The sequence below is a fragment of the Lepisosteus platostomus genome, chromosome 1, assembly GCF_059453375.1.
Source record: "Lepisosteus platostomus isolate fLepPlt1 chromosome 1, fLepPlt1.hap1, whole genome shotgun sequence".
Classification (NCBI taxonomy): Eukaryota; Metazoa; Chordata; class Actinopteri; order Semionotiformes; family Lepisosteidae; genus Lepisosteus; species Lepisosteus platostomus.
This window is the reverse complement of record NC_142611.1, coordinates 18,831,448-18,859,269: the sequence shown is the minus strand read 5'-3', so window position 1 is coordinate 18,859,269 and position 27,822 is coordinate 18,831,448. Positions and strand designations below refer to the sequence as shown.

At 38.9% G+C, this 27,822-nt stretch overlaps 1 protein-coding gene across 1 annotated transcript in view; it reads left to right on the top strand.

Annotated features, from left to right (window-relative positions):
- The window catches only part of manba (mannosidase, beta A, lysosomal), a 46,368-nt gene that overhangs the window by 5,066 nt on the left and 13,480 nt on the right, over positions 1-27,822 (top strand). Inside the window, exons 2-11 of the mRNA XM_088626467.1 lie at positions 6,011-6,105; positions 7,289-7,394; positions 7,599-7,769; positions 9,967-10,090; positions 12,318-12,487; positions 13,930-14,040; positions 19,800-19,951; positions 20,807-20,924; positions 21,319-21,405; positions 26,177-26,344. Coding sequence (XP_088482593.1) covers positions 6,011-6,105; positions 7,289-7,394; positions 7,599-7,769; positions 9,967-10,090; positions 12,318-12,487; positions 13,930-14,040; positions 19,800-19,951; positions 20,807-20,924; positions 21,319-21,405; positions 26,177-26,344 — 1,302 coding nt within the window. The remainder of the gene's footprint in view (positions 1-6,010; positions 6,106-7,288; positions 7,395-7,598; positions 7,770-9,966; positions 10,091-12,317; positions 12,488-13,929; positions 14,041-19,799; positions 19,952-20,806; positions 20,925-21,318; positions 21,406-26,176; positions 26,345-27,822) is intronic.

The following is a 27,822-nucleotide window of genomic DNA, read 5'->3' as shown; positions in this document are numbered from 1 at the left end:
GCTCATGGATTAATGTATAATATTGAGGACAAAGGGACAGAGAGAAGAGAAACAGGACTGAAATAAAGTGGTGGGAATGGGATCTAAAATAGATGTGGTGGGTTTCATGCATGTTGAGGGATGCTGAGTCAGGAAGAGAGAAGCTGGAGAGAAGGGAACCAGAGAAGTTTGATGAGGAGGGAGGAGATAGGGAAATGATATGCGTTGTGGAGAGAATGTGATGCCGGATGTTGTCAATCCTAGAACTAAAGAAATCTAAGAATGTGTTGCAAAGTTATGATGAGGCAGGTAATGTGGTGGGGCAGTTTGGCTTGAGCCATCTGTTGATGGTGGAGAAAAGATGTCTGGGGTTGTTTTGGTGGTTTTCAATGATGTGAGAGAAGTAGGTGGATCTAGCAGACTCTATAGTAACCTTATATTCAGATAAGTAATCTGATAATGTAAGCCTGATAATGTACATTTAGGCCAGAAAGACGCCACCTACGCTCAAGTTTGCGAGAGGCTGCCTTCATGGATCGCAGATGGTCATTGTACCAGGGGGCAGGGCGAAAGAAGGAGATGGTTCGAGTTTTTAAAGGAGCAAAGGTGTTGAGGGTAGATAAAAGAGCACTGTCAAGTAACTGTATTTTGTCCTCTAGAGGGTCAGAGGAAGAGTAACAAGATAAGGAGGACAGAACAGAATTTGCAAACCTTGGGTGATCAATTGATCGCCAGTTGTGGAAATTTACAGAGCGTGGGGGGGAAGTGTTAGAAACAGGTAATTCCAGATTGAAGAGAATGGCTAAGTGGTCAGAGAGGCCTAGATCAAGGGGAGAGCAGTGGGAGACAAAAGAGTCATTTGTAATAATTAAATCTAAGGTGTGTCCTTTGTTATGTGTAGGGGTACAAACAAACTGAGTAAGGTCAAAGCATCCCAAAAGAGAAAGGAAGTCTTTAGCCAGACTGGAAGAGGTTGAATCGATGTGTATATTAAAGTCCTCTAGAATGAGGATCCTTTTAAATTTGAGGCATAAGAATGAGAGAAAATCAGCAAACTCACCTAAGAATTAAATTTTAAATTAAATTAAATTAAATTATTGCCATGTGTACAAGGCATGGACCGTCCTGCTTTAAAGTTGTTTACTAATATAATAATAATTGCTTACACTTATATAGCACTTTTCTGGACACTCCACTCAAAGGACTTTACAGGTAATGGAGACTCCCCTCCACCACCACCAATGTATAGCCCCCACCTGGATGATGTGGTGGCACCTGTGATGATAGTGTGCCAGTAAACTCACCACACATCAGCTATCAGTGGGGAGAAGAATAGAGCGATGAAGGCAGTTCATAGATGGGGATTATTGGTAAAGGCCATGATTGGTAAATGCCAATGGGAAATTTGGCCAGGACGCTGGCATAATATCCCTACTCTTTTCGAGAAACGCCCAGGGATTTTTAATGATCACAGAGAGTCAGGACCTCAGTTTTATCTCTCATCCAAAGCACGGTGCCTGTCTTACAGTATTGGGTCCCCATCACTATACTGGGGCATTAGGACGCACACAGACCACAGGGTGAGCGCCCCCTAATAGTCCCACTAATACCTCTTCCAGCAGCAACCTTAGCTTTCCCAGGTCTCTTATCCAGGTACTGGCCAGGCTCACACCTGCTTAGCTTTTGTGGGTTAATCTTATAGTGCTCCAGGTTAGAAGTTAGATGCACATGGTGTGTAGTTGTTTCCCTAGGCATTTTGTTCCAGTATCATCCCTGAGTCTGAACCATTGTGAAAGGAATGGGGTGGACATCCACTGCAGATATGTAACTCAAAACATCAGGTCCCATTTCTCCAACTTAAATACCGCAATCTTTGAAATAGAGCCTTAGCTTTTGTTGCTGGCATTTCAGGGGTGCTTACAATGTTTGCAAACCTTAATGAAATTAGTCCCCTTAATGGATTTTTATAGTGTTATTGTTGAAATTCTGGTTAGGTAGCTCAATAATGATGGTTGATGCAAAAGATGTTTTGCATTAACTGATATTAATGTAACTGTTTGTTTTTGGCAGACCCAAATGAAATTTTCTTTAAAGAGCACCAAACCTCTAACTGTTGTCATCCTCTTCCTGAGAGGAGACATCGTTGGGTATTTAGCACTAACTAAACTCTGTTGACTTTAGCTAGGGGATGTCTTGAGCTGTCCTCTGTACATTTGTAGGTCAGTTCATAGTCAGGGCTTTGTAAATTAAAGATGATTTCATCAGCTTGTCAGGTTTCTACCAAAAGCTAGCCTTAAAGTTTGAATGTAAAAAGTCTATCTGAGAATGTCTGTTTAAAGGCTGGCTATACTGAGAATCTGACAGGGAGTCTGATTAAACTGTCTGCATGCTGGGAAAGGCAGAGAGGAAAACCTTTTGTTTCCCTGGTTTTATTGTTGCCTAAGGGATTTTTGGCAAGTCAGCTTGTTCTGTGTAGTTGTATTGTCATTCCAACCCATCACCGCTCACTGGACTGCAAAGACCAGAACTTAACACACTGCACTGTCTTTTTAAACCACAAGATGATCTACTTTCCTTCCCAGCAGTGATAGGTGCCTAACCTGCCTGCTTTACGTTCTGTAACATAGACAGTTTTCAGGGTATCTTAAATGTTGCAGAAACAGCCACGTCATCCATTCCAGGAAAGCATCCTGTTAAAATTGTTACGCCCTGGCAGAAATTTAAAACACGCAAGTATTGATTAGCAGAACGAAGCAGATCGTTTGGAATATAATGAAAATGGGTACATTCTCAAATACATCTAATGCGTCCAGCTGTTTTTACTTTGTTGCTGTAATTTGTTTGTTTGTTTTTCACAGTTGTTATTAATTTTACAGACTTTTATGACATGTGCTGTGGCATTTGTTTGCAGTGATCACAAAAGCTCTTCAATCATGTGTATCTGCGACTCATTTGGAGCCATAGAGTAGACTGCAGCCCTCATACCACAAACCTTGAGGCCACGGTGATCAAGCATGCCTTCCTCTGGAATATGTCACTTGTCAGTGACAGCTACCCTCCTGTGTTCACACTGGGAACCCCATAGTGCCTAACAGTTAGTAACAACAAGAGGAGTGATGAAGTCAGTGTGACTGACAACGCTAAAAGCTCACAGGCACACAGAATGTTATCCTCTATCCCAAATAGAGGATATTTTCCAATGCTTAACAGTGCTGCTCAAATTCTGCACCACTGCTTGGTGCATCCAGTGGTGGATTAAGATGATCAGAGGCCCCTAGGCTACACATTGTGTACCCCCCCTTCCCCATCCCATTACCAGAAAAAAAGCGAGAAAGAATCCTGTAATAATTCAGTGACGCATTCAGAATAAGAGCCTGCTACCACCAATTCAAACAGAATGTAACGCGTCACACACACGATTCAAACAGAATGTTAACGCGTCACACGCAGGGAACACACACATACACAGGGAGCCCAAATACACACACACTACAATAGCCTGTAAGGTAAGTACAGCAATGCAACCAATAAATCAGATTCACAGCCAATCTGTGAGCTGACAACAGAAATCATGCGCATGCTTACTTTGAAACGGACGACAAGATCGGCACAGCAAAGACCAATGACCACCTTGTTTGAGTGCATTATTTCAAGAACAGCTGGACACTCCAAACTCGTGCAAGTCTATTGCAGCCAATAGACTCAAATCGGTCAATACACTGCATCGACGATTAGATATTTTTCTATATGGGCTTTCAAGAAGGGATCAAACTCGCTGATAACTTCGAGGTTACCCATGAAGTTCCCGTTGTTGGGGCACCCAAACGTTTCGCTGTGTCCCCTTAAAAGGCAGCCCTCGCTCTGCTAAAACCTTCAACACTGCAACCACCCTTTTCAAGACGTTAGTCCAATACTCATATTCATTGTCAAACTGTCTTTTTAGTTCTGAATCTATTAGACCATTATCAGCACAGCGCAAAACGTAGGCAACCATAGCCTTTCGATGGCTCTCCTACACTTCATGTTAAGCCAAGCGTGTGGCTGCATTTTTCAAGTCACTATAGCCAGTAGTGTGAAGCTAGCTACATTAAGCAACACCGACTTCAAAATCCTTCTACTTACTTACAAGACCCTTGTTCTGACCAAACTATCCTATTCTCCTCCCCACATGTCCGGACGGTGCCTGGCTGGGCACCATCTGCGTTGGATGCTGCATCACCGCCATGAATCCAAGAGGGGCATGGTGGATATAGCTATCATTTAGGAGGATTTTGCTGGTCTGCAGAGATCTGCATAGAGTACTGACATACAGAAGACATGATGGATGGATTAATATCCTCATTCGTTTATTTCCTTTTTTATAATTATATAATGTTAGCATGCCCAAAGGGATTGGGCAGCCAGTTGACCTTAGAGGGTTTTTTCTCCTTACTAAGGAGTTTCTGGTTCCTCTCCTCTGTTGTCTTCTGGTCTTTTGTTCTGTATTCACAAAATGTATCATCAACTGCATTGTTAAGCGCCTTGGGGCAACCTTGTTGTGAAAAGCGCTATATAAAAATAAATTGAATTGAATTGAATGACTTTAGCCTACGGTCAGTCCGTACTGATTATTGCTATCCCCAAATAATTTACATGCGAAACAAAACACTGCACCTTTCGAAGGGGAATACAGCAGCCATTCTCTTGACGCACACTCACCATTTCCAAGTTTTCTTTTGACCTCTTTTGGTGTTTTTGTCTTTCCGATGCTGTAACATCCACGTCTTGGCTTTGACACGATTTTGGGCCAGATTTAGCCCAGTATGCCCGCATCTGTTAATCTATTTTACCCCAGCATGCTGGGTCCGAGCTTTAGGAAGTGGGAGCTTCTGTTGCGGTCTCTGTTAGCTCCACGGCAGCATGTGCAACAGCCATTGCAGCGGCTCGGACATGGCTTGTTGGTCTTGTGGAGATGGTGGTGGCGTTTCAGATGGCTCTGCCTCTTGACTCATGTTCCTTTGATCCCGTTGTGGGAGCTGGCTCGTCCTCATGATCGTCCTCCGCCCAGGCTAGCTGACCTTGGTTATTGTAGCACTGGCAGCAACTGGCAGCAACGTTAGCCGTAAACTCAGGATCAGTGTACGGCTCAGCAAACTTGAAATAACCAGTCAATCTGAAAGGGCCAGTCAGTTAAAAGAACAGTGTGAGCAGGATCTACTTAAAAAAATCCCCATCTTTTTAAGGAGATCCTGCTCACACTGCTCTTTTAACCACTGTGCTTTTCGTTTTTGTGCCCCACTATCATATTTTCTGTTGCACATTTTGAGGTTAGCTACCATAAACTTGCACCAGAGATCACCCAATGAATCTGCCAAAAGAAATTTGAACTGCGAACCCGTTGCATCTAACCAATCATTGGTTCACAAACTATTCAGCGTTTTTATGGACCAATGGGGGCCCACAGGTCCATTTAAAAACAAATACCCCAGCCAATCAGGGGCCCCTGATCAGGCCCACAGATCCATTTAAAAAAATACTCTGGCCAATCAGGGGCCCGTGATCAATCCCGGACCCCTAGCCTACAGTCTATGCTAGCCTGTTCGTTAATCTGTCCCTGGGTGCATCCTAGTTGCTTGTTTAAATATGTAGTTTTAGACTTAAAGCGACTTATTAAATATTCAATATTCTATTCAATTCAATTCAAGACCCTCAGGGAAATCTGTTTTATGGTCCAACACAACACAATAATACAACAAAAACAAACAAACATCACCAACAAAGAATTCAGTACAGTGGTGTTTGAGGAGATGAGAGGAACTTATTTTACCTTTTAAAAAGGAGATTGCAGGGGGATATCCTGATTTCATGAGTCTATTACCATTATATTATTATGCAAAGGCGACTTCCAGATAGGAGTAGTGTAAAATTAATATTGGAGGGTGTGAGCCACACACTCCATAATGGTCTTAGCCTTCTTTACAACCTTGTCTTTTATTTATAACTGGTTGGAGAACCTTTATCGGACTGTTTTCTTTTGTTTACTTCCCTGTAGGATCCATACTACAGGTTCAATGATCTGGAATACAGATGGATTGCCTTGGACAATTGGACTTATTCTAGAACCTTTTCACTCTCGTCTGAATTGAGGTAGCATCGTGTTCTAACTGATGTCACTGCAATCTTCCTGCCTCAACTATTGGAGCTGGAAATAGTCCTGTCCTAATGTTAACTGTTTTGGACACTTGGGATGGGCGTGTTTAAGATTTTTTTGTTTTGTTTTTTCAAGTAGTTAAGAAATTTCTGAGTTAAAAATCTGATATATTCTTCATGCCTGAAATCTTTCTAACCTGACATTTACAGTACCACCATATTTGTTGGATTGTCCTTCTCCTTTTTGAATTCCAAAATGTATTATTCCACTACCTTATACTGTATTTGGCGCATATGATTTCCTTTAGTTTTGCTGTTAATCTGTAATAAGTAAACAATGGGTCTAATTAACTCATTCAGCTCTCAGCTTGAACAAAAAACAGAAGATAGGAATTATTGGTTACTGATAATATAAAACAAATTTTGAATCCCATAACTACTGTCATGTGTTTTATATTAATGGTTTTGAAGTTGTGTAGTTTCTTGCTGTGAGAGGGACAGTCTGTCTATGCATGTACTTTGGGTTTTGGTTAAATTGAATTAATTAGGAACCTGTGGTCATTGTTAGTGACACCAACTTAGTTGACCAAGCTAAGAAGCATGTTATTGTTATCGGCTGTTATCAATCATGGCCTCCTAACAATCCCCCTCTGTGAATTGGCTTCATTACTCTGCTCTCCTCCCCACTGATAGCTGATGTGTGGTGAGCGTTCTGGCGCACTATGGCTGCCATCGCATCATCCAGGTGGATGCTGCACATTGGTGGTGGTGGAGGGGAGTCCCCATTACCTGTAAAGCGCTTTGAGTGGAGTGTCCAGAAAAAGCGCTATATAAGTGTAAGCAATTATTATTATTATTATTATTGTTATTTTAATTTTTATTTTTTCTGCGATTGTGCCATGTCATCACAATGGGTTTTGAAGTATTGCTTAGAACATCCCAAACATTAATGAGGAGGTAGCTCAGGAAAAAACCTCAAAGGACGCCTCCTATTCCCATGCTGGACTGTTGGAATTAATGTGGAGTTTGTGTCCATTATTCCAAAGAGTGACCCAAATTAAACATAATTATTAATTAATATTTTCTTTCACTTATAAAGATTTTGAGAAATGTGTTCCTATGCTTAAAACGTAACCTGAATTTAAGAATGATTTTTTTCTACTAATAAAAATACCAACAGGAAAAGAAAAAAGTTCAACCTGGTGTGTGAAGGCTTGGACACTGTGTCCACAATTTCTATCAATGGAGTCGCCATGGAGAAGACCGACAACATGTTTCGCAGATATGTAAGTAGGCGTAAGCAGGTTTTTCCTGGTCTTTGTTTTTAAACTACCAGCTCTTTTTCAGTTTAGTGTCGGGCAGGTGCAGCCTCTATAAAATGAGATGTTTTCTGTTTGTGTATACAATATTCCGTTGGTGATCAAGCAGTCTTGGTGGGCTCACTGGCCCTCTCATGTTTGTAACTGTTTTCATGTTCTTATGTTTTCTAGACCTTTGACGTCACTGGGCTGCTGAAGGAGAACAATGTCATTGAGGTCAGCTTCCTGTCAGCTGTTGCGTATGCCGCACAGCAGAGCGCAGCTCATACCTCTTACAAAGTCCCGCCCGACTGCCCCCCCGCAGTGCAGAAAGGGGAGTGCCATGCCAACTTCATCAGAAAGGTATGATCAGTGTGTGTGGTTTCTGCTCGGTAAAGAAACAGGAACAAAATGGGTTGAAATACTAATTCCACTTAACCTATGTAGAGCATTTTTCCGTATCTTTTTGTAAAGCACACTTACTTTGGTTTAACAGTGCTTATGCTTCTGCCCTTTGCACCCTTGGTACTTAACATGATGAATTTCTCCCTGAGAAATTCTCCAAAACTGAGAACTTTTCTCCAAAAGTTGGTCTGGTGCAAACAACTTTGAAAAATCCTGCAGTCATGCTAGTGCCTAAAACATGTATTATGGTTTTGGATAATTATCCCATATCTAACTGGTCTACTTGTGAAGTGTGCTGTTGCATTGCAGATAAAAGTTTTGATCCCTTTCAGTCTAGCTTTAGATAATTACGTAGCACTGAATGTTCTCCCCTTGTTTGCGTTGGTTTCCGGTAGGTTAATTGAGTTCTGGAAGAATTGGCTCTGGTGTGAGAGTGTATTTGTGTCCATGTGTGCTTTACTGTCCTGTCCAGTTTACATTTCTCAATGTTTGCCAAGATAGGCTCCAGGTCCCCCTTGACCTTGAATTGGATAAAGCGATTAGGAAAGTGGATGGATGGATGGATGAAACTGTTTTTGTTAAAGTTGCTAAAGGTCTTCTCATTGCAACTGATTCAGGTGTCTTCATTTTCTTAATTTCAGTGCTGCTTTCAATACTGTGAATCTGGACATTTTACATTGACTTTTTAACCTGCTGGACAGATGGACTCTTTGGCGCTGCCCTTAAATGGTTTAAAAATTGCCTTGCTAGGTGCTGAAATTTTATTTCTCACGGTAGTGTTAGTTTGGAGGCTGGGTTGGTTATACCTGGTGTTCCACAGGGCTCTTTTTTTTTTAGCCTGTACTTTTTAGGATGTGTTAGGTCGTGTTTAAACTTTGCATTTATGTTACAATATGTTTACAGTTTGGCAGGCACGATCCTAGTGAGCTCATAAGCAAGCAAACACATCACTCCTGTCCTGGAGGCCTTGCACTGGCTTCCTGTGAGGTTTTAAGCAGAAGGTTAAAATCCTTCTGCTGTTTGAGGCTCTACATGGCTTCCCAGTATGTATCTGATAGGCTATCTAGTTATCCCTTTTGCATGACCTGTGCACAGATTATTTTGATTTACTGTAACTTTTACCATTTTTACTATACCTCAATGCCCTGGAACACAATGTACAATGTATTGGCTGCTTTCGGTATTCAGTGATGTAAGAAAGATGTAAAGCATTAAAAATGTGAATGAATAAGCCAACAGAACTGTAATTGTGGATAAGTAGTCCAAGGACATTATAACTTTCATTAAAAAAAAAAATGCATGTTGCTAAGAATGTTGAGAGAGTGACAACTGTAGGCCTATTTTTAGTTCTTCGAGTCCCAGTATTGGTACTAAAAATGTCCAGTTGATTCTTCCAATTGCTGTCTGTTTAAAACAAAACTTTTCTTGAAAGATGACGAAATATAAGAGACTTTGTTTCATGGCCAGGCAGTTCATGTTGCAGAAGGCAAGTTATAGTTATTTAAATTATTACATTTCCTTCATTTTGTTCTTCCTATTTAACGCTTTGTTTCTAGGGGAATGACAGGGCAGTGTGTCATTAACATGGTCTTCTGAAAGAGCTTTTTTTTTAAAAAAAAAAAACAATTATTCAAGCAAAACTACACCCTGTGTTATCAAAAAAAAAATAAGTTGCAGTACCAGGGACCACACCTTCTTTCTTGATACTTGTATTGAAACTTTGCAAATGATATGGAGGCATAATGTATATTCACTTCTATTTTTTGTTTAAATAGCATTATTATGTACTGTATTTTTTCAGCTATAAGAGAGTACTGTATATAGCTATAGCTAGCAGTAGCAAAGCAAACATTGTTGGTTTGAACTGTGTGCATTATGTCATTTTGGGTTAATCTTAATGATAAAAGAAAATGACATTGCCAGCCACACAAAATGGGGGCGATTGATTATTGCTTGTGAAGAATTTCTGACAAAGTGTCTTGGCTATAATACTCAAAGTAAATATGTCCTTTTCCCATAGACGTTGCAGAGAAATGTTCGTGGGTTTGGCTTCAAGAAATTTGTTTGAGCAAAAGAAAACTCCCCTCCCCCCCCCTAGAGCCCAGTGAATCTATTTATACAGTACACCTTTAAGCAAACTTGATATTTTTTATAGGCGCAGTGCTCCTTCAGCTGGGACTGGGGCCCTTCTTTCCCAACACAAGGAATCTGGAGAGCCATGAAAGTTGAAGCCTATGATGTGTTCCAGTTGACGTATCTCACTACCACTCCAGTCTATGGTATGTTGAAGCATATCAAGTGGCACATACCAATGAAGATAGGGTCTGGAATGTGTTATTAGTAAGCAGAGTTGCGCAATACAGTTTGTTGGTTTTCATTTTCAACAGGAGAATTTAGCACGCACAATAGATGTGCTGTTCAGAAAAAAAAACCAACAGCAGCCAAAAAATGTTTTTAATTAGAAAATGCAATCTGAAAAGGGAAACAAAAAATATTTTGCCTTTTAAAAATACAGTATCATGGTTCCGTTTCATAACAGCTTCTCTCTGCCCAGAGTAACAATGCCTTGTGCTCATATTTACCTCTATTTACAGAAAGAAGCACTCTTATTTAGTGATCAATGTGTACAGAGCTTTGCCAAAGTATTCAGACTTTTCCTGTGGTCTCCCATTTTGTCCAACTACAAAATGATGCATAACATTTGTTTAAAGTTCATATTTTATTCTAAACCTGAATGGTCAAAGTGAAGGTCTTCTAAAGTTACTGTAAAAGGTCGTAAAAACTAAAGAAGAAAAATAAAGTGTGTTGACTGCATAAGTATTCACTTTCTTTATATATGATGGAAGCACCTTCGGCAGGAGTTCCAGCCACAAGGGAGTCTTAGTGCAACCTTTGCCCATTTGTCTTGGCAGATTTATTCAAACTCTCTCTGGTTGTTTGGGGATCACGTATGGACACCAGTTTTTCAAGGCTTTCCACAGATTCTCTGTAAGATCAATGTCAGGACTTTGACTGGACTGCTGAAAGTTTTCACCCCAGTTTTGTCTGAGGAAGGTTTACCTCTAAGATACTCCACCTGTTTTCTCATTAGTCTCAACAAGCTTCACAGTCCCTGCTGATGAGAAGTAGGATAATATCATAATACTGCCACCTCCATGCTTGAAACTAATGATGGTGTTCACTAAATGATGTACTATCCTGAAGTTGTGTCAGATGTAATACTTTACATTTAGTCCAAAAACACCCAGTTTTGACTACAATACTTTTTGAAAAATATAAGCGACTGGGATATTGTTGACCCTTGGGCATTTTTGCCCATCTCAAAGATGCCCTGAGCTTCGTAAAATCTTTCAAAGTCACCATTGCAAGTCAAGTTTCAATGGTCTCACATTGGTCGTCCTAACCAGTTTCTTCCTCTCCTGGTTGGTCAAGTTGGAGGGACAGCCTGGATGGCTGAATCTCGGACAATAATAATTCCTTACACTTATATAGCGCTCTCCTGGACACTCCACTCAAAGCCCTTTACAGGTAATAGGGACTCCCTTCTACTACCACAGACGTGGAGCATCCACGTTGATGATGCGACAGCAGCCATAGTTCTCCAGTACGCTCACCACACCTCAGCTATTAGTGGGGAGGAGAACAGAGTGATGAAGCCAATTGATGGGGATTATTAGGAGGCCATGACTGGTAAAGGCCAATGGGAAATTTGGCCAGGACACTAGGGTTACACCCCAACTCATTTCGAGAAATGCCCAGGGATTTTTAATGATCACAGAGAGTCAGGACCTCAGTTTTACGTCTCACCTGAAAGACAGTGCCTTTTTACAGTATAGTATCCTCATCACTATACTGGGGCATAGGACCCACACAGACCACAGGGGGAACACCCCCTGCTGGCACCCCTAACACCTCTTCCAGCAGCAACCTTAGTTTTTCCCTGGAGGTCTCCATCCAAGTACTGGCCCGGGCTCACACCTGCTTAGCTTCAGTGAGTTCCCAATGGTGAGTTGCAGGGTGATACGGCAACTGAGTAAAATAAAAATTCACTACCTGACAGAGGGACATTCCAGGGCACAGGTGTATTTATTCTGAAATTGTATGAACCACTATTATTGTGAACAGATAGAACCTCTTCAAATAATTGTGTGGCTCATTAGCATAATTCTGTTTGAATACTTATGCCATTGTGACTTTTCTGTTTTCCATTCACGTTGATTGACTATATACTTATTTTTGTTTTTGCTGTGAACGTGTGAAGTAGTTTGTGCATATATCAGACATTACTTACTACTTCAAGCTGCCAAAACTACAGTTTTTGACAAGTGAAAACTTTGCATGGGTCTGATTACTTTTACAAGTGCAGATTACATCAAAAGAATGAAGCTTTTTAATTAATTCCATTTGGTTTGGATCCTTCTGTAGTATTTATTTTTTTCCAATTACATTTGATTTACTCACTATGGGAAAGTAAGTGTTATGCTTTATTTCCTGGTTCATTTGCAGACCCCAGTATCAAACAGTGGAGTGTTGAAGTGGAGCTTTTCTTTGATGTGGCTGAAATGGCTGTTGGTCATGTGACTCTCCTCATTCCTCAATTAGAGACGCAACAGACTTTTGAAGCCACTCTTCAACCTGGAATAAGCAGAAGCACATTTCTTCTTCCCATCAACAAGGTGAAAATTCACAGTAGTGGCTGGAGAATGTTCTCGCTCCCAATAATCATGATGTGTTTAGACCCCTTCTTTTTTCTGAAAAATATCCCTGACCACCACTATTTATTAAAACATTAAAACATACATTTAGAATAAATGAATTATTTGCTTTTCTGGTCCTAGAGCAATCATGTGTTCTAATTTTGGAAGCACCACAGCTCTCAGTTAGTCAGTTAAATGAGTGAATAACTTACCTAATTGGGCCTTTTTAATTAAGCTTTGCTTTTAAACAGCTGTAGCTGCCGAAAAATCCATTAAGGCTTCAGTTAAATTCTGAGAGCTCAGTTGTAATGGAAACCTGTGAAGGCCCTTCTTTTTTTGTAACTATTGCATTTACTGTACATAGGTTTAATGTGGGGTGGTATACATTTATATTAAGTAATGTGCTGTGTATCCATGGAATCAAAGTAGTTCTCAGATTTAAGTAAATAATTCCTAATAATTAGATTATCCCTCGTAACTTGTCTTCCCTTGTTCAAAATCTTCACATTAACAGAAATTATTTTAACTGATGAACAGAAACTAGTATATTCTAATAGTATATTGTACTGCTGATACCTTTTTCTTATTTCTTAGTTATTATACTTCTTTGATCAGAAGGGTGGGTAAACGCATTGAAAGGCAAGCTGGGGTTTTTATGTGTTCCACTTCTTCAGGGTCATAGTTCTGAGTCAGTGATCATTCATTGAAAAATGAGACATTTTTTACATTTTTAAATGTAAACATCCGAGAGTATGGCGAGCACAGTGGTTAGCATTACTGCCTCTCAGCGCTGAAGCCCTGGGTTTAATGCTGGACTTGGAGAGCTGTCTGTGTGGAGTTTGTATATTTTTCCTGTGTTCACATGGGTTTCCCCTGTTTGCCACCCCACTGTTCAAAAAACAATTTAACCTGGAAGGTTAATTGGCTTCTGGGAAAATTGGCCGTGGAGTGAGATAGTTTGATGGGACTGGTGTCCCGTCCAGGGTGCACCCATTGCTTGCTGGGATAGACTCTGGCTCCCCCACAACCCTGAATTGGGTGCAGCAGTTAGAAGACGAATGGATGTGAGAGTCTTTCAACTAATCTGTTGCCACAATTCCCTGCTTGTGCTAAAATATCATTACAGTCAGTGTACTGCATTCCTTCACAACACAAGGTCTTTTTTAATAAAGTATTATTTCTAAAAAATGCCCGTAGTTTCTTAGGTTCTTATATTCAAAGTATTTTCATTCACTTGATAATTAAAACAAAGGTAATTCCCACCTTCTGTGTATGTGCTGTGGTGGTGGATATTGTGATTTGAGTTGGCTGACCTTTCTTCTTTCTCTCCCATGCCAGCAAGAAACTGGGGTAATATCTTTGTCAAATGGATGTCTCTGTCTTATGCCTAATAGCTCTCTGTTTTCTTGCTTGTTTTTAAGAGTGTGCCTGTGGAGCCCTGGTGGCCTAATGGACAGGGGAACCAGTCCAGGTACAAGCTTGGTGTTATGGTGAAAACAGCCGGAGGACACACCCTTGAAGCTCAAACCATGGTTAGTATGTTCACTTCTATAAAGTAGGATTTTATAGATGAGATAAACTATAACAAGAATAAAGCAATGAGGTCACTAAGGACAAGTGCTGTACTTACAAAGCACTCTTTATGCAAGACACCCTGTGGTGTTTCACAGTAAAAACAATGACCGTACACAAAACAAGGGCACAAGGACCATAAACTCGTCAATGAACCCAGCTCAAAAATAAGGTAAATATAGATGATACTGAAACCGATCCAAGTATGCCAGCATTCCTAATATAGTTTGGGATGGAGACCCAGAGGCAACATACCTAAAAACTAAAACTTCTTGCTCTTCTGCACTATAGCCTACTTGAGAAAACCACCAGGAGTTCAGCATTCTCTGATCTGAAATTATGGCAAAGATACACTGTGCTGACAGGTCCTGCAAGCACAAAGGTGCAAGAGCTATGAAGGGCATTGGAAACTGTAAGCAGAAATGTAATGAAAGGATGTGATTGTACTGTATTTGCAAAAAATATTTCAAATAGAAAGAGGTAAAATTTGGGATCTAAGTGGGAAGAAGCTAACAGGTTAGATTCTGGAAAGATTTTTTAAGCATGTTTGCAATTTCGAAATTAATTTTCTGCAGAGCTATTTTTTCCATCTAAAAATTAATACAATCCCTCCGAGAATGCGTTCGTCCAGGATGTATGGTAGACTGCTTCTAATAGCACCTCTGTACTAGAAACTTACAAAACATTAAAGGCTTTTAGTGATAAAAATGTATATTTGTTGACAAGCTGGGCACATCCCTCTTGACAGTCCAGGAGATGATCAAAACAGAAACCTGAGTTATTCTGGGTTGCTTTTAAATACCGAAATAACTGAAACTGCAGCATGCCAGGGAAATATCAGTTCTTTATCATTAACTAGTAGTCAGATTGGAAGTATGTTGTGATTATTTATAGAATACCTTGATAGCAAACAAGTGGGCAAAACAAGAATGTTACTTCATAGGCCTACGCAGATGTAAATTTCTGCATTCAAAACCACAGTACTAAACAGATTTTCATATCCTCTCATTTTAAAATCTCTCATTCAAATTACCATCTGCTTATGTTACTGTATTTACCATTACAAAATTGTGGAGGAAGCAGAAATGTAAAGACACTACATATAAAATCTGACCACATTTTTTTTTTAAATTGAGTAAAATAAAGTTGAGCCTTTTCCTATAATAGCTTCCTTTACAGAATGAACATATCTATAGTGCCCCAGAGCCATAATCCTTACATTGTTTTCATGCATTCCTTGATATAGATGGAAACATCTGAAAATAACTTGTTGAACGTAATATATTCTACAAAGAGTGGTTCATACTGTATGTTTGTGGTTTTAGTAGCATAGCGGAGATCTACTGTTCTTTGGTGGTTCATAATTGATGTTTTACTTCATTTTTCTGTTTACAAAAAATAAAACAAAACTGTCCTAATTTACAGATCTTTCAATTACATAGGCAGAGGTTAACCTTTTATTATTCATTATTTAGACGGGAGACTGAGCAGTTACTCAGTAAAGGAATGTGTGATGCATCATGTTTTCAACAGATCATGTTTCCTTGTTTGGTTTACAGTCATATCTCTTAACTACATGTGCATTCAACCTCATGGTAGTGCTGGAACCAGACCCAGTACTATTGAAGCTTTTACTAAAAAGCAAAAAAAAAAGACGTAATGAACTTAATGTATCAAGACTTGTGTTTTGACATGCCAGTACAGGATGATGTAATCCCAGGCAAGACACTTCTAAAAAGATGAGAATGTATATTCACCTGAAGCTATAATTCAAAATGGGAAATAGGCATAGAAACCATGTCCTTTCTTCAGTTTAAGAGACAGAAGCATGCATTTATACATATATAGATACATACTTTATTTTAGTATTAATATAATGGAAAAATATCAGGGCAGAATTATTCAAACAGCTTGATAAGAGTTGGATAGACTAAAGTACAAAAAGTACAAGAAATTATCACAATTGCTAATATATTGTTGTTGTCAATTAATAACCATGGGGTGTTGCAACGGGCCAAAATTGTGTGATCTGAATCTCTGATATTGTGATGCACTTTAGAGTTAAAAAAAGCGGTAGCTGAAGATCATGTGGTAGAGTATGTTTGTAATAGGGGCCTGTCACAGGATGACACTAATGTAATCACAGAAGAATTGCTTCTGTGCCTTTAGATAAGCTAGATGAAAAGTGCCAGTTTTCTCCTGCTGCGGGCTAGAAGTGTTGAAGAAAAATACTGGTTCATGCCCTGAATTTTTCATGTGCAGTGCTTATAAATAAAGAAATGGCATAGTTAATATTTACAGTTCTCTGCATGTGTATATTAAGCACTGTTACACGTGACAGAAATGGAGACAGTCATCCTGTAACAAAAAACAGTGGCTGTACAGGGTTTCACTACTCAATGAAATACTTTCATACTTGCAAATCCAAAAATTCTTAAAAATTCCTCTTGTTACTACCTTTCCAAGTAAAATGTTAAAGATTATCCAAGTATAAAGAAACAGCCAGTTCTTTTTTTATTGTAGTAGGTCTTATTTTGTTTGTTGATACATCATAGTCCACAGATCCCACATCTAAATCAAGATGAATTTGCCAGTCATTATGAACTTGTTTTACAGAATCACAGGCATAGTTGAATAAATTATTTATAGTCTGTACGGTCACATTGCTGATACTGTGTTAAGTCTGTATTACTGTACTCAGTGCCCAATAATGAAAGAGGGAATCTATAAATAGCACTTAAGGTTCTGTATGATGGGGAGATGCCAATATCTATGTTCTGAATGTTTTCCTTTGGCTTGTTTTAAACGAGCACATACTGTATAGCTTAAAATGGAAAGAACCCTATTAGGAACTTCATTGCAAGACAACAGTTTGGGATTTTTCCGTAATTCAAATTGCATGTGATTGCAATGATGCACTATTGATCCACAGCCATGAACACTGAAGTTGATAATATTTCTGTATTTTAGTAGTCAGCTTGCCATCTAAACTTTATCTTAAGATGAACTATCATGTACTGAATTAGCCAAGCCAATAGCATTGGTTAAAATAGAAGCATGGATCAAAACGTGTATAAGCATAATATGAACAAATGTTTCACAGCACACCGCTAGCTGTGTTATTGGGGCAGAGGGGTGGCACTGTGGCTAAGGATCTGCGCCTGTGGCTGGAAGGTTGCCAGTTCAAATCCTGCAGCTGGCAGAGGAATCCTACTCCGTAAGGCCCCAGCTCCAGGGGCATCATATAAATGGCTGACCCTATGCTCTGACCCCAAGCTTCTCTCCCTGTCTGTGTGTCTGTGTGTCTCATTGAGATCAAGCTGGTGTATGCGAAAAAGACAAATTCCTAATGCAGGAAATTGTAAATGGTTAATAAAATGATCTCATCTTATCTTATACATAACCGACAGACTTCCTTCAGGTTTCATTGGTTCCTCGCTCTGACATTGTTTGGGAATGTCATTGTCTTGACTGTTCTGTTTGGTCTGAAATTCTGCCAACCAATACTTTATCTTTTTATAATTCTTACAGTTCAGGTTCTGGGTGGTGTTACTTAATGAAAGCTCCAAAAACTAAAGCTTTTCTGAGCTCCACTGTGAGTCAGAATGTGTCAGCAGTGAATCAGGAATTTTGTGGAGGCCTAGTTAAGGGGGAAAGAGATTAAAACAAAAAAGTGCTCATAGAGAACCAATGAAATGCCCCGATGCCTCAGTAGTTTTGATGGGTGAAATGCAGCTCTAGGCTGTCTGTTAATCTCCCATGATTACCCTTGAAATTACAACTTCTTGTTTTGTAGTGTCAGCTCTAATTCACAGTAAGCATGTCTCTTAAAAACTGTCCAGAAGGGCCTGAGGCAAATCTTACTATTAAAACAAAGATGACATCATTTCAGTTGCGAGTTAAGTGGTTTTACATCAATTTTAAATCTCTCTGTTTGGAGTGCCTGCAAAAAAGCAACACACACCTATCTTCACTTGACAGTTTTCCTATCATGCAGTCGCATCTCCTCACAGTGCTGATTAGCTGTCCACAGTACATTTATGGCCTAATTCTATACCATGATACATTTTCTTAAAATTCAAACTTTAATTCAGGCCACTTATTGAGGTGAACTTTTCTGGATTAATTGACATTCCCATTGCTCTAAATCAGGAGTGTCCATTTTCTGGCATTCACTATGCCCACAAATTCTCTTACTTAAAAAAAGACTTTTGCTCTTTTTAGAGCTGAAAAGCAAACAAAGTTAGCTCTGCATTGAATTGAGTGCATGTTTTATTTAATAAACTGTTACAAATGGGGGGTTACGAAAATGGTGAAAATCAGGATTTGACCAAGTGGTTTAGTCAATAAGTGATATAATTATTCATAACCCCCAACTTGTAAGTGCTTCCTAGCAATATACCCGAGCAGCTGGTGTAATTAGAAGCATGTGAATTCTTTGTTCTCTGGCACAGCTTTGTTGAGAGGAGTAACAACCCAGGCACATTTGGTTAAACAAATATTTATTACAATGATAAAACACAAACTACACTACACACAACATACAACACACAAGTTACTTTATGAAAAGTATTTACAAACAAGGGGTTTTAGAGGCATAACATTCTGGTCATCCAGAAAACCCCAGACTGCAAGTAAACATTAAACTCTTAATATGCCCATGGAGGCCACATAAGAGATGAGCTGCCTTCTAACTAAATACAATGCAACCTGCAGTTAAATCTCTCTCTGCACCCCTGATGCCACAAAATAAATGAGAGCCTATATCCCTATCCATAAAAAATGCACCCTAAGCAGGAAAGACATTTCTAACTGAGGTATCTTTTACCAAGGAAACCCAAGTTCCCTAAAAACACAGAGTACTTTTCTCCAGTCAGATTTGATTTGGATGATCATGAAGTAGGGGCTCTTGCCTGGTGCAAACTTCAATCCTGCTTCTTGTTTCTTCCTTTTCTTTTGTCTGTGCTCTTAATGTGATCTTATATTGTGTGTGTCTGTACTGCTCCTTGACAATCATTAACCCACAAACCTTCCTAGGTATACTAAGGTAAACTTTCCAATTGTTTCTGCTCAAGGACCCCCCCCCCCCCTCCAGACCTCAGCAAACATCCTCTCTGCTTTGAAGTTAGAAGTGTTTACTCTTCCAAGTGTCACAAACTTCCTCTAAAATCTAAGAGACACTTCTCAGTTGCCTAAAGGTGTAACAAAACTTTAGAGACATTTGGTAACTGTTAGCATCCTTTTTAGCTGATAAATGGTTCAATGACATTAAAGGAGAGGTACCAAACACAGTGACTCTTTGGGTGCTGGATTTGAAGCCCCTGAAATATTTGCCTTTTATGCACCTTGTTAAAAATCTGTCAGTGTTAATTTTAAAAGGATTCAAACAGTGCATTAGAGTGCATTAGTGCCAAGAACAAATATGCTGCTTCAGTTAACAACCTCCTTTCTGCTCTTTCATTCTTCCCTCCAGTAACTTTTAGAGATGACAGCAATGCTCTTGTGAACCAAATATGTGATGATGTTTGCAGTGGAGAGAACATACTGAAGGCATGATCCAAAGTACGAAGATGTTTCAGAACTGCATTACGCTTCATTGCATATAGAAATGCCTATGAAATGTGTGGTCATGTACACACTGTACAGAGTTACTATAGTACATTGCTTTATCTGTGCAATGTGATGTGTTGTTACCAGCCCAAGCTATTTCTTCCAACAGGTGTCTTTTCGCACTGTGGAGCTGGTGCAGGAGCCAGTTGCCGGATCCCCTGGCCTGAGCTTTTATTTCAAGATCAATGGGCGCCCTGTGTTCCTCAAGGGCTCCAACTGGATTCCCGCTGATGCTTTTCTGGACAGGGTCACTCCCGACGTGTGAGCTGTTCCACTCGATTCAGTTTCAATTTGATCTGGTTGTCACCACACTCGTTCTTTTTAAGAGAGGACAGAATCCATGTTTTCTTTCAGTCTAGGTCAAGGTTATCTCTGTATGCATGTGGGCCTAGACCACGTGTTTCTAATGTTTTTATGCTTCTATTGTTTGCTGTTTTATCACTTCTGTGTTTGACTTTGTGTTGATTTAAAGCCACTTGTCCTTCATTGCCCTTCAGAGGTAAAGATGCAGGTGTCACAGGTCTAAGACTGTTAATCCTGTTTGTAGTAAAGCAGTATTTAATGTCATCTAATCCCTAGTCTTTAGTAATGAAGTTGTGCAGAATGTCATCGTTTTTTACTGCCCGGGTACCAAACTGGAGCAGTCCTATAAAAGTGGATGTTCTGTGTTTTAACACCTGTCGGTAACCTGGGAGCTGTGTTATCAGTGCTTCAGAGAGGAGAGTTAAAGTGTTAAAGAATTACATTCTCAACTGAGTTGACTCTTCAGGTTGTATTCTGCATAGGTGAGCTAAAGTTCAATGCACATGATGGACAAATTCGGCATCAAATATAATAAAGAAAATGATCAAATTCACCGTAAAATGAAAAAAAACAAACTGAAATGATAAAACGAGTAAACACTATTCTGTAAACCCTATTACTTGGTCCCAAAATAGTTTCCATGTAAGACCAGTAGACTGAAAGGCTTGTAAATAATCAATAGACATTATTCGGTAGCAATACACTACCGAAGATCTACTATATACAGTTTAGTATATACAGTTTTTATGCTCTATTGATATTGTTTATTGGCTTCAATTTCTGAGTCCCTCTTTCGAACCCCTAAAATATCAGCCTCAGACGCCTCCTGCAATCTGCTGCTGATGCCAATATGAACACACTGCGCGTCTGGGGAGGAGGCATCTACGAGCAAGAAGAGTTTTACGACATTTGTGACGAGCTAGGAATCATGGTAATGAATGCAAGTCCTTTCTTGACATTTCTGCACTTTTCTTCCTGTTTTTCATCTAGGCAAACTCTGCACATTGAGCTACATGGCCGTAAGTTCTTTCATCTGAAGTTTAGAGGTGTTCACCTGTTCTATCATCAGCTATACCCTGCCCAGGGTCAGCTGTTTTATATTACATTTTATATTTATATTTTTTTTACTACCTGTGTTGTGTACCTGGATTTTTCCATTTTTTTTAGCAGTGTGTGGTATGACACGGTATGACATAATGATTTGCCCGGTATGGGTTTGTACCGCGCACTTTGAATGGCTGCATCTGTAACATGAGCTTTAGAGCAGTGGGTTTGAAGACCTGCTATTTAAACATGTAAATGTCAGCACTGTTTTTGTGTTTCAGATCTGGCAAGACTTCATGTTTGCTTGCGCACTATACCCCACTGAATCAAGCTTTATTACCACGGTGAGAGAAGAAGTTATTCATCAAGTAAGTGGTACCCAGGGTTGACAGAAAACAATAAGGGGAGTAAATAATAAAGAGTTTCTCTGTGTGGGGGTGTTTGTTTCAGGGATGGAAGTCCTTAGGGAAAGATAAGATGCAAACAACACTTTCAGCAATCCGGGAAGGAAAGGCAGAGTAAGCTTTTATTGTGCCGCTGCTCAATTGTAATCTTTTCTGAGCTTGAACTGGAAAGGCCAACCAGAGACATCTGAGCTGAGACATTGAACTTGGTTGCAATATTCACCTGCTGGATTTGTTTTGATGGGGAAAAAAAGAAGGACGCTCAAGAGTGCCATAGATTTCTTATCATAGACCTTGCTTATACAGTACTTCACTTGTTCTTTTGTCTTTCCCAAATACTTTAATTATTTTACCTTCCCCTGTGAAGTTTATTTTTAAATAATTTTTTGAGTAGGTCAGGCTTTCATCCTGTGTTAGGTTCTGATCAATTTGTTCTCTTGAACAGTTCAACTTTTTTCCTGTAACAAAGCCATTAACTCCATAAAGAACAATGGGTCTTAAAAGGTATTTGGCCTGACTTGTTTTTCCATTAATATCTTTTTTGAATTCACATTATGAAAATTGTGTTGCCTACCTGTGGGGCTTACTATATGTATTTCTTTGCAATTATACCACTAAGGTCAGCTTTTAAAATAATTTGGAATCTGGAAATTAAAAATAAAGTAAATGCATGTATATAAATGTTTGTAGATATTATACAGAATGTTATCCCCTCACTTAATAATGATAATAATTGCTTACACTTATATAGCGCTTTTCTGGACACTCCACTCAAAGCGCTTTACAGGTAATGGGGACTCCCCTCCACCACCACCAATGTGCAGCATCCACCTGGATGATGCGATGGCAGCCATAGTGCGCCAGAACACTCACTACACACCAGCTATCAGTGGGGAGGAGAGCAGAGTGACTTACTTTCCTTTAGGAATTCAGCTAAAAAATACCTGCTACGTAACAATAATATTACAGCATTGACTAAGGATCACTAAACTGTGTTACACCAAGAGTAAAATTTCCTCCATATTTTAATAACTGACAAAAAACATTAAAGTAAATATTACTCTGTGCAACAGACCGGAATCCATATTAAACTGTTTGCTTAGTTAGGAATTAACAAATTAGTTCTATCACTGCAAAAACCCAGAGAGAATGAAAACTTTTTGCAATGTTTTATTGATGCTGCATTATAATATATAATAATAAACTTTATTTTATATAGGGCCTTTAAAGGTGGCTTCTCAAAGCGCTTTACAGGATTATGTTTTCATATGTGTTTTTATCAATGATTGGCAGCACTCAGCTAGATAGTTTAGAGTTAATCAAGGATGCACAACATAAGCTGAGTCTGGTAGCTCTGTATGCCACCATGTTGGAGAACAGTGACCTAAGATCTAATTGTATTCAAAACACACCTGTTCTTTCCATGTGTGTTTTATAATTTATTTGGATCGTACATCAAACAATGAACAGGTTCAAAAGATGACTTTAAATCAAGGGCAAGATGCCTTCTTGATGAATGATCTCCCTGTCAGTTCTTTGCAAATTTCTGGTTTTGTTTCTTGTAGTTATTAATCTTGACTATTCCAGGAAAACAGAAATAGAAAGGTCTTCTCAAAGTGAATAGGAGTAGATAATGTAGTAAGGTAACCCAGGACTACCAGTGTCAGTGCTGCTTCAGTACTTTTGTAAAGCAAATAAGTAACTAAGCAAATATATCAATATCAAAATGCTGTGGTGAAAAAGTTCTATAGCACTGAACAGGAAATAATATATTACACAATAAAAACAAACATGGATTATCTACAATATTTTTTTATGAAAGGGATTTCCCTTTATAAATATATAATACTGGCTTATTATTGTCTTCTAAAACTAAGAGATTGAAGTTCTACAGCTGTCTGTGTCTACAAAGCAATTAACCGAACAGTCTGACATTCAACAAAAAGGGCAGCCGGACAGCCATGTCATAATAAAATGGTTCTTGCTGTGAATGAATACTTTGTTCTACCTTGTTCATTTGTTATTGCAGTATGAGTCGATTTACTTTTTTCGTTCTCCAATGTTTCAGTCATGACCTTCCTATTATCTGTTTTTTCTAATCATCACTGTCATGTTCTGCAAGCTATATTTGGCTCACAGTGCTTTATTTTCCTCGGCGCTGTAGGGAAGCTGAAGCCTCTCTTGTTTGAAGTAGAAGTAGATTTTTTGTCTTCTTGATACTACAGTTAGAATCCATTTTTGGAGCTCATCCTTCAGTGTGCGATTGCTCATTGCCAACAGAAGCACGTGGCACCTTGTTTTCATCGGCAGGGCCTTTTCCTTCTAACACTGTGGGGGACTCGAGAGTTATGTAACAGTGTAACATGAGTCATGGACTTCTTAAGTGACAGCTGCTTTAGATATACAGAGTTTTAACTCCAGTCCAATCATTGCTAGATTACTAATACCAGACTTCATTTTCATCTCATTTTCAAAACACGTTTTTTTAAGCAACCGTTCCATAAAATGTTTTTGACCTTTTCTTTTTTCTGAAGGAACTGTGAGAATACTTCACTTCTTTCCTCAAAGTTTAAGCTGGTACCCCAGCTTCTTTCAAGAAATGGATAATTAACTACCAGCTCCCAACTGGGCTAGATTGGCTAAATGAGCTCCACTAGTTTGTAACCCTTCTTGAGTTTCTAATATTGTTGTTAATGAGGCTTAGCAAGGTATTATCATTTCTAATCAACCCGTTAACCTTTGAAGATACTGCAGTTTCAGTTTGGATAAAAGTAAAAGAGCACAAGACATGATGTGCAGATTTTCAGATACAGTAGCACTTCAAAGTTTAAACCCATTGTGTCTTCCAGTTAATCTTAATGCTCAAGATTGTGGCCATATTATAAAAACATTTTATTATTATTTTCAGATGGTATCAGGGAAATTGAGTGGTCCTCAAAAAACATTTTGAGGACATAGTGGGAACCCCACAAATATTGTACAGTAAGCAGGACATAGGGATTTCAACACCTTTGCATTACGGTGAAGTCTAATGCAATAGCAGTGTTACATATAGGTTATATGAATAAATTATTAATGTCAAAATGGTGGCATTCACCTGGAAGAAACATCTAATTAAAAGGAGTTTAGATTCCTCTTGCATCAGACAAAATTATGATGAAGTGAGAAAAGAGGTTTACAAAGTGGTTGGCCATATAGGGAGTATTCATCAGTTCAATGCCTGATGTTAGCACATAAAAAAAAGCACGTAAAAAGGTATTTTTCGGGACAAGCCCAAAAAGAAACAGTTACAACAACTGCTAATCCCTATCCAGAATGATATAATCTGAAGCAAATTGAGGAAAGAACATGCCTTCAGAATCCCAAGACATACTGATAAAGTCCGTCTCTGAAACTGATCATTGAAACAGGGACCAGAGGACCAAAATTGAAGCTAAGTGCCACTAAATACAGAATCGAAAACAGGAGGCAGTATTACACGAATGACAAGGGGTGTGTCAGCCAGGCTACTGTAAAATTGCACCGTGAAAACGGATTCCCCTGGGCCTTTTGGAAATCTGCTGGATGGTGTTCTTGGAATAAAAAAATATGCTTACAGTTAGACAAGATAGACCTTTTTGGTAATTGTTCTCATGTTATTTTTATGTGTATATTGCAAGTCATGCTGGGGTAGAGGGGACAAGTAAGTGTACCAGCTGGTGAGTGGGGGGATATCGTACAAATATAAACAAGCATTTATTCATTAGCAGCTATACCTTTGATCATTGGTCTTTTTTTCAATTATTCAATTATGAATAACATTTTTATTTTCAAATTTGTTATTTTTGTCATAATACAGAAAGGAATGTAAATGTTTTGAACTGTCAGAAAAAAAATATACAGGGCTCAACTCATTAGTGGGTTGTTATTGATATAAGTTCCTGTTAGCAATGTTAGTTGTAGTTTGTGATTACTGGCCTTTAGTAATGTTCATGGAGTAACTGTTTATTAAGCAGCTGAGGATTTACTTAGTGGAAAACTATCAAAGTTTTCTATGTGATTGAGATGTGCTGGTTTTATTCAAATAAAATCTTGAGGGACAATCTGTTCATCATTTCCAAGTTAAATTTGACAGGCACAAAAATGTTGAGTATATGTTAATATCATGGTTAAAACTTTTTAGAGAAAAATAATTATATTTTAAATGCACAGCAGTGGCAGTCTGTGTAAAATGCAGCACACTGTTCATGTCTTGTGGTGTTTTGTTTATGTGAGGTTTTTGTGCCGTGTTCTGAAATTTTCAGTGTTTGTCCACTCATCCATTATAATAAAGCAACTTATTTACCGGTAAGGGTCATAACAACATGGAGTTTATCCCCAAACCACTGTGCGCAAGACAGGACTGTATCCTTCACAGTCTTTGTGGGACACATACTCACTTAGAGACTTCAGAATTGATTTCCGAGTATAATCATCAGGTGCATTAACTGGTTTCATTTAGTGCTTGGAAATACTAGAAGAGTACTTAAATGGTTGTCAAGGTGCCTTTGTTTTAATAAAGTTTAACTCCATGATAAATGTTATCACTGCTCAGTTGTTTGAATTGAATCTTTATAAATTCAGATGATTTTCTGACTGGTTTCTGAATAGTCATTGTGTCAAACAAATTCACTCTGTGTTTGAATCTCCTTGCATGCTGCACATTGCCAACCCCTATTCTACAAGATCTAGAGCTTGTCTTCTGTTTACTTCTTAGGTAAGGAAATTGAAGTCCCATCCTTCAATTATTATATGGAGTGGAAACAATGAGAATGAGGCCGCCATCGCTACAGACTGGTTCAACGTCCCACTTTCGAAAAGGCAGATATACCGCAACGATTATGTGACACTGTACGTGAACAACATCAGGGAAATAGTTCAAAATGTAAGTAACTTTGCATTGATTTAACAGACGGCTTTAACATTTGGCTCATTCTGACTTAATTTTACTCCTGTAGAATAAGTCTTTATGATATTGTCTTTTCTTGGTACCTGATTTGTGTTAGTATAATTATGTGAGTTTCTCTTGCAGTAAAGTGCTGATGTTTTTAATCTAGTTGTTTATCATTGCATAAGATGTCATTCACTTCCTGTGTGCCAATACATACATGTGCTTTTAGAATGTGCACATCAGGAATGCAATCTCTTTGCAAAGCGAGCATCCTTCCCAATAATATATAGTATAGATGCAAGTTTTTTTTTGTATTGTTGCTGGATCTGCTTCCTCCTAAATTCCTAAACTGAAGAACATGGAGACTGTATTCCCTTTCACATGGCAACTTTATAGGCAGACATTGTCTGTACACCATTAGAAGTTAATCTTTTCCAGTGTCTGAAAGTCAGCATATGTAGTCTGTATCATTGGTTACATGATTGCACAATGTATACGGAGTAGAGACATAACCCTGAGCTCTTCTTAACCTTGAACTCGGCAGTCTCACAGTTTTTATTTTAGACTTAATTTTATTTTAGTGATGTGGTGAAGGGCAGTCTACACTCAGGATTGAGCCCAGGTAGTATTGTAGCAAGCATTGCCAAAAAGCCACAGCCATAATGTGCTACAGCATGGGTAAAAAAACAAAACAAATGCCTACCTAGGTGATGTATTTTATTGCAGATCTGAGATCAATTCAGGCAAAGACTGATTTATCGTTTATCTCTATCTCTGCGGTGTCACACCTTGAAGTTATATTGTTACAATAGAGGGATCAGGATCAGACTCTGTGAGCTTAGTTGACCAAATTTAGCTTTCTGGGGTCTCTCCTGGTCACATTTTACTCATGTAGTTTGCAATATAATGAATATCTGTCTCAAAATCCCTACCATCTGGGAAAAGATATCGCAGTATATGGGCTAGCTCCATCAGACTCTGTAACAGCTTCTTCCCGCAGGCTGTCAGGCTCCTCAACACCCTGGAATCTACCTGCTCCCACTCCAATTCCAGAAACAGGGTTTGAATCCCCCCAGTGTGTTGTGTATATTGTTTTATGTATTTGCCTTGTAATTTGCACTATCTGCACTTTGCACTGTGTGTATCCTGTCTACAATGTCTATGTCAGTGTCCTGTCTGTCCTGCCTGTATTTGCACCATGGACCAGGAGGAACGATATTTCATTCCACTGTATACTTGTATATGGCTGGAATGACAAATAATTGTGAACTTGAACTTCAAAAAGATATATTTGTTGTGCTACACGGGTGCCTTTGGCTTATGAATTGAGTACCACTGGAACATCCAAAGCACAGAATCCCCAATAAGGTTCTTACGAACAGATTCAAGTTGCGGTTCCACTTTTTGAATCTCAGTCATATATTTATTTGTTCTTTACATATCGAGTAACAATGTGAATCCTTTGTTTGGCG